The following is a 7,965-nucleotide window of genomic DNA, read 5'->3' on the forward strand; positions in this document are numbered from 1 at the left end:
TAACATTCTCCTTTCCCTTCCTCCCCCACAACAAACACTCTGTGAGTGGGGCTGAGAGACTTCAAAGAAGTGTGACTAGCCCAAGGTCACCCAGCAGCCGCATGTGGAGGAGCGGAGATGCAAACCTGGTTCCCCAGATTACGACTCTACCACTCTTAACCACTACACCACACTGGCTCTCAAGGGGGAAAAAACTGGGGAGGTGCAGAAAGTTTCTTACCAGTCCCCCACCCCATGAAATTATTTAAATATATAGAATCCAGCAACCCTTTTAAAACATTGGGATGGTGCTAAAAGAGAGAGATTCTATAGCAGGGGATGGGGAACCTGAGGCCCTCCGGTTGTTGGCTCCAGCTCCCATCAGCCCCAGCCCACACGGCCAATGATGAGGGATGATGGGAGATGTAGTCCCAACAACAATTGGAGTGCCATAGTGGATTTGCAGGAATATAGGTGGTAAATCCTGTTTTTTCCTGAAATCCAGGGGGGTGGGGAAGTGCTGTGGAAAATTCCTATGAATGGCTGAAACGGATGATAATATCAAAAACTGGTCCTCCCATGTGGAGATAGCTGGCTGATGGAGACGGTTGGGTGTGTGTTGGTTTCTGATAGGCCACTGTACTCCTCTTTCTCCTCCAAGAGCAACTCTGACCTTTCTTTCCTCTCTACTGAATACATTCTGGCATAGATTTGCCAGCTCCACCCTCCTGTGGCATGTCAGAATTTCTGTTGGATTTCAGTGCTGGAAAGCAAACGTTAAGGGGGGAAAAGAATGACTTGAAGCAAAATGAAATAAGCTGCTCTTCCATTGTCCTTCAGGCAGCTTCCATGGGCCTTTCTAAGGAGGACTAGTTTATGGCCATGCACATTTCAAATTGTCAGTATAAATCCTTGCTTATTAAGAGCATGTTCTTTCTTTTCTTAAGAGCTAGCAGCTGGTTGGGGGAAGGGGTAGAATCATAAAGTCTTAACCTGGTGAGCCAAAAACCAAATAAGGAACAGCCCGATGCTCCAAGTGGAAATTAATGGGACTTGCGTTGGCAGAGCATTCAGAGAATCTTGAGCCTGAGCCTTCAAGGATTTTTCTTTTTCTTTTGTATTGCGATGGAACTGTGAATTGAACTGGAAGCCCTTCCCTGGGCTGGAATTGGAGAAATGCCAGCTGTCTCAGCAACAACTTCTTGGACTGTAAAGAGAGGAGAAAGAAACTACACGGCAGCGAACGACTTCAGGTTCACCCAAAGTGTTTTATTTGCAGAAGGGGGTAAGGACTCTTCCTGACATGGCCCAGGTGTTGCGGCTGCACTTTGGAACATGCCTGTGGGCAGCTCTGATGCTCTGTGTGTTTGCTGGATCCCGGAGACAGACAGGTAGGAAGCTCACCCACAACTGGAGATGTCTGCTCTGTGGTGGGCAGCCAATATATTTCTGTTATTATCAAGGCAACTGTTCAGGCTATTTTGTGCATGAGTGCCAGTGGCGGGTTTTTCACGGGCTTTCTTCAGGACTAAGGTTATCTGATAAAACGCAAGAAAGGATTGCTACTGTGCCTAAGAAAATAAGTCAGGATCTTGCTAGAGTGAGACAGTTAAACAGACACAGATACTTTCTGCTGAGTTTTCACACACCCCTTTCACATACTTTCTAAGGAACGCTATAAGTATCGACGACTTTTCCTGCGTTTAATCCCTGAAACGAGCATCTGTTTGTATGGGACATGCAGCTTTTCTCTCTTGGAATTAATAGCATGTTAACATCATCTGGGGATTTTCCAGCAGCCTTCAAACATAGGTGGTAGTTGTGAGGGAGGTGCTTTGTGAGAAAATCTTGACTTTATTATTATTAGTATTATTTCTGCAGTGGTATGTTTTTTCAATTATAATCTTTATTTATTTCTGCAGTGGTTTACTCTGCTGCTGTATTCTGCTTCCGATTGCTGCTCGCGCTGTTGCATTCACAAAATGGCAAATGGTTTTGGACTAACAATTCCAGAGAAGGCTAGTTTCTGACTGGTCTATTTATATACTGAATTTCAGTAGCCGTTTTCTTGATACGTCACTCTCAGAACAGAAGCAGGGGTTTGCATTTACCGTAGTGATATGATTGCATTGGTAAGGTAATCAAATGTGAAGTTGCCAGATCCTGGTTAGGCAAGCAGCTCTTGTTCCTTAAAAAAAAAGTGGCAGGGTTATTATTATTATTTTCAATTTATTATACTTCACTACAAGGATTAAGTTAAAGGTTAAAGGTTAAGTTACAACAATTTAAAATACAGCAGTCTAAAACAAACCACATTCACAATAATTGGATGGGTCCCAAGAACATACACCTCGGGTGGCAACGGCCAGGGGAAAAGCAATATTTTTAAAGGTGGCACAAAATAGGGCTTTTCAGATCATTTACTGAAGGCATAGGATGTCTGCCACTGCCAACAGTACCTTTTCTTTTCTTTTTAAAGGCTTGGAAGTCACTTGGATGAACTCAACAAAACAGATGTTGAGAACTACACTACCTTCACCATTGGTGTTATTTTAATGGAATATTTCTGTTCCTGCCTGTCAGTCTCAAAAGACTTCCTGAATTATGTATTATGAAGTAATGAAATGCAGCTGCAATCTGAGCTTCAATCCAAAATTGAAGGCAGCTGGCTTTGATCAGGAGACTGCAACCTGGGTGGAGGCATCATCTTTTCTAAGCAAAAGTGCACAGCCTCATTCTCCGAGCAACTTCTGTGAGTTTTTCTCCATGACTCTGGGGAGAATTACTCTAGAAGGGAAAGCTGGAAGCTGTCTACAATAAGGAAAGCTACAGAAACAGCAGATGTTATATTTCTTGCAGGCGCCTCTGTAATAATAATAATAATAATAATAATAATAATAATAATAATAATAATAATAATAATAATTTATTACTTATACCCCACCCATCTGGCTGGGTTTCCCCAGCCACTCTGGGCAGTTTCCAATATATATATTCCATTTATATTCCAATAATATACGTTCACATCATTACACTCCACTAGAGACTGTCAACTTCCTTCCCTCCCTAATTACATACATTACAAAATAACTCAGAATTATTCTATAATGAGTGTTATAACTGAGATTTTGACCTCAGGTTAATATTTAACACAATAAAAGAAATCTCAGAAAATCAGGCATATATGAGAAGGAGGATAGGTGATGTTGATTTTAAATACTATTTTCTCTATTGTTTTTCCAGAGGAACAAATTGACCTCCAGGATGCTGCAGATACAAATGGGGTTGAGAATGCTGGCATCATACTAGAGGTAATTTAGGCAAAAGCAAATCCACAAGGAAAAGGGTGTGAGGTTCCTTCACCTTTGGCCTGCCCTGTCGATATCACTGCAACAGCTCCAACTTCTTGGCCTACAGCTACCCAACCTTTCATTTTGTTGGTGCCAGGAGAAGTGTGATTGTCATTGTGTAGGAACAAGGAGACACTTCTGCCCCTTCTTTAGTACTGAGGAATGTGGCTGGGCTAGGTGGTCACTGTGCATCTGGGAGTTGGCAGCAGCTTTTGAGAGTGACTAGGGAAACCAGATGGGCAGGGTATAAATTATTATTATTATTATTATTATTATTATTATTATTATTATTATTACCGGTATTATTATTAGTTTCATGCAGGGAACATTCCGAACCCTACCTGCAGGTGCCAGAGATTGAACTTGGGACCTTCTGCACACTAAGCAGATTCTCTACCACAGCAATTGGCTACTGTTACCAATGCCTGAGGCAAATGTCAAAATTTTTGTATAGGGTATGGTAGCAGTGGACCTCAGTATTATTAGTGCTCCGATTTGTTTTTTCTTGGCTCTTCAGTTTTGACAGAGATCATTATGCTGCACAATGCCCCCCCCCTTTTTACAGGAGCTCCACATTACTAAGGATCTGAGGTTCTCTTTTACTTCAGCTAAGACATCGAAGCTTCAGTAAGGAGAAATGGAACTCCCGAGAAACACTGTTTCCTGCTTATGTAAACTATGGTCCACAAGATGGCAGCCTTGGGCTACTTCTGCTCATTAGACTGAGCTAGCTGGCTTGGTTTGCGGAAGGAGATACAGTACTGTATGGAAAGATTCTGAAGTCTGATTGTGCAACAGGCCAGTTGAGTGACAGAGAACACATTCAGTACTGGGCTACCAATATTTGCTGTTTCACCAGTTTCTTTAACAGTAGTATTTCTTAAGGCGATAGTCTTCATCCCTCAGAACTGGAAGCCACCATTAACCTTCAACAGGGAACCCATGCTTAATATTCATTCTCCCTCTGTATGTGTGAACCTTCCATACCCTTCCCCTTTAAAAAATAATAATCTTAAATACACACACCCCATTGCCACCAAGACAGTGGTGATAGCAGTGATTATCCTATTATATTGAAGCACAATTCATTTTGAGGTCTCAAGCAGCGAGATGCAGATGGGTATCTAAGCAGTAATCTTCACAAAATAAAAAAATTCATTCCAGCAGCACCTTAAAGACCAACTAAGTTTTTTATTTTGGTATGAGCTTTCATGTGCATGCACACAAAAGCTCATACCAAAATAAAATACTTAGTTGGTCTTTAAGGTGCTGCTGGAAATAATTTTTTTATTTTGTTTCGACTATGTCAGACCAACACGGCTACCTACCTGTAACCAGTAATCTTCACTTAATGTTCATGAGCTTTGCTTAGCCTCTATCAGAACTTCCTGCCCTTATTTGTGTTAAAGAGCTAGAATCAGGAATGGAGGAAACAAATCTCCGCTAGGAACAGGAATGATGTGGCACTGGATAGTTCCACAATCCTGCCATTGTGAACAATTTTCTCTTGATGATCCCTCGGTCCGTCTGCCATGCAGTGGTCCATCATAGGCTGGAGGTAGAAGGCCTAGCAGACATCCAAGTTTGATAACTATGCCTGAGGACGGGTACAGGCTATGTTGGAAAGGAAACTTTGGATAAGGGCTAGAAGGAGATAAAATTAATCTAGCTCTAGGCATAGGGAATATCTGACCTTCCAGATGTTGTTGGACTTCACTACCCAATGGCCAACGGTTAGGGATAAATGTGCATCATGAAGGGAAGTATAGCTCAACAACTTCTGTAGGTCGGTTCCCCATCCCTGCATTGGCCCAAAGATAGGACTTCCAAGTGTCCTTTTTATCACCAGTTAATTCTCATGAGCCAATCTAAGATGGATTGTGAATAGAGAAGAGTCCACAACAAGCCATTTGAATGGTGTCAGGAATAGTTTAATCATACGACCCAGATGACGCAAGCAGGTGAGTCAAGTCACATGCAAGAATAGAAGACATTTTTTCATCCTCCTGGCCATTAGCCAGTCTGCCCTGAGCAAAAATTAATTCTCAAGCATGATCACTTCTTACCACAGAGAAAAAACTGTCTGCCGATCCTCACAAATCTATTCTTTTTCTTTCAGTTACTTTGGAGAGGAATTGAAATTATGGCCAACGAGACAATCAAGATTGAGGATGAGGAGTTTGCCTCTCTGCGTCCCACCAAGCGATTACTCCGGGTCTTTCAGCATGAGATCCCAAAAAACCCAGACAGGATTGAAGAGTACCTGGACTTCCTCTCACAGTCTGACACCCCTATAACTCCACAGGAATTCAAGAAACTCATCTTTACCACTGTCTACTGTGCTTACCAAATTCGCTCCATTCAAGGCCTGGAGAAAAACCTCTGGATCAACCTTTTCTCTCAGCTGGTTATTGAAATACTCCGTGATCTCTGCAAACGATTCTGTTCTAAGGAATCTATGGATTCTGTTCAGCTTCTGGCCTCTAGGCCTTGGCAGGAAATGCCTGTCTATATTTCTGAACTGAAGAAATTCTATCGGTCTAGCCTAGCCAGGACCCAAAGAGACTCTCATCCATAAAGGGGAAATCTTGGTCCCTATAAGCAAATTAATATGCAAATATATATTTTTAGGTTCATTCTCCAGGAATGTGCACAGATGTGTCACCCTTCCTGTTTTCTTATCTCTAGTGTAGCTGTTGCTTAGCTTTTCACTGGATTTCTATGATTAGCATGTTGCTCCCGGGCTCTAGGACGTGCAGTTCAGATGGCACTTTGCTGTTGATTGGAATTGGGTTACTGAGGAACATGAAGTTACATTTCCCTGCTCAGTGACCATTGTCAGAGAGCTCTAGGCACTTTTTAGTGTGTTACACTGCAATTTTGTGTGTTGCGAAAATTATAAGAAACCAGACCCATGTTAAACACTAGGGAGATCTTGCGAATTGTAAGAGCTGCTTACCAACAGAACGTGTATGTTCTTAGAAGGAAGCTTTTAAGAAATTATGGACAAGCAACAGTTAAGGGGGCATTATGTCAGAAAGAAAGTGATGAGACTGAATGGCCAATGGGGGAGTTCTTCCAGTTTAGTGTTTCTTCTTGTATAATATAAAGGTCTTCAGGTGCAGTGTACAATTTGCCCCCAAAAGCCACAATGTCAGAAAAGAGTTAGTTTAGTTCTACCAGGTTTGTCATCCAGACCATTTGAAGGAAGCAGTTAGCAAATTTAATAAGTCTGTTCCATTTTAACCACTGAATGTACCATAAGCAAGCCACCTTGCTCCATATATTAATCAAATATGCTTTGTGTGATAAACAGTGCACTGAGGAAGCCATAACTGAATTGTGGTATGAAACACTTGTGAGAATTTAATTTTGAATGTATTAAGAATGTGCCTTTTAAGGAGCTGTCTGTATGGGATTAGTTAACAGAGTAAGCAAATGAGACTAGGGTGTTGCACATGTTCTAGTTGGGACCTGATATAAACTTTTAAGGGCTATGCTACCTTTAAAAATGTGAATATATAAACTCGTGACAGCATTATCTTAGCCAAGAAATATCTTTAGTCTTGCCCTTGGCTTTTTAACTTAATCAATCATTGTCTGTATGCAGAACTGGGTTTCAGCAGGTGTCTGTGCCGGAATATCCCAATTCTACACCAGTTGCATTGGTCAATATGCAGCATGCCAGGGCCAAGCATACAGGGAATAGATGCCCCAGCACCCAAACATGGAAACAATGCTTTTAAAACAGCAGAAAAACTTATACCACAGAATGGAACTCAGTGGGTTTGGGTCCCATTCATTTGCTGTTAAAGTGGCTTTAGGCAGCTGCATAGCTTTGCCCAGTGGACATATGTCTGGCTTCGATAACAGAATTTATCCATTTGCAGCTCCAAAGCTTATTGATATGGAGACAACTGAGTTGCTCTTCAGGTACCAGCACCTGTAGTCATCAATATATGCAATAGCCAATAATATATTGTTGTGTTAACAACACAGCTGTGCACACACAGAGGCCAGAAGTGTTAAGTTGGGTGACATGCCATTGCCACATCACACATGATGGAGTTTCACCCTTCTGTCTCTCATACAGTCTAGTCTTGCTCTGGACAATGCCCCAACCCTCTAGAGCAGATTATGGGGTGCACAGAAGGGAAAGGGGAATCGTTTCCACCATATGTATTCTGCTAGTGAATAAATACCAATGGATTTACCCTATTTAGTTGATTAATCAGAGGGGGGCATTTTTAATTGCAGGGGCCAACTAAGTGCAGACGTATTCTTGGGTTTAAGGCTATGTTGGTTCCAGGTGTTTTTTTTATGGAAGTAGTTAATGCTTATTAACTCACACTTCCTTCAATATTGAGTTTTTTTGCAATAATCAAATTTATTTAAATTAACAATAGCCTGTTAATTAACTGATCACCTCTCTTTGTAACCAATCTGCCTCACATTCGTTAATAATTGGCAGCTCCAAAACATACTACCATGTTCCATGAACTGGTGATGGAGGTAGATCAGGCATAGGCAAACGTGGCCCTCCAGATGTTTTGGGACTACAACTCCCATCATCCCTGACCACTGGTCCTGTTAGCTAGGGATGATGGGAGTTGTAGTCCCAAAACATCTGGAGGGC

At 41.8% G+C, this 7,965-nt stretch overlaps 1 protein-coding gene across 1 annotated transcript; it reads left to right on the plus strand.

The window, feature by feature from the left end:
- Window positions 1-239: 239 nt before the first annotated feature.
- On the plus strand, window positions 240-7,543 carry FAM180B (family with sequence similarity 180 member B). Its single transcript, XM_035114135.3, has 3 exons — window positions 240-1,370; window positions 3,223-3,290; window positions 5,449-7,543. Exons 1-3 carry the CDS (start codon window positions 1,283-1,285, stop codon window positions 5,905-5,907), a joined length of 615 nt encoding a protein of 204 aa, XP_034970026.1. The 5' UTR covers window positions 240-1,282; the 3' UTR covers window positions 5,908-7,543.
- The last annotated feature ends 422 nt before the right edge of the window (window positions 7,544-7,965 follow it).

Source organism: Zootoca vivipara, chromosome 1 (assembly GCF_965207765.1).
Source record: "Zootoca vivipara chromosome 1, rZooViv2.hap1.1, whole genome shotgun sequence".
Taxonomy (NCBI): Eukaryota; Metazoa; Chordata; class Lepidosauria; order Squamata; family Lacertidae; genus Zootoca; species Zootoca vivipara.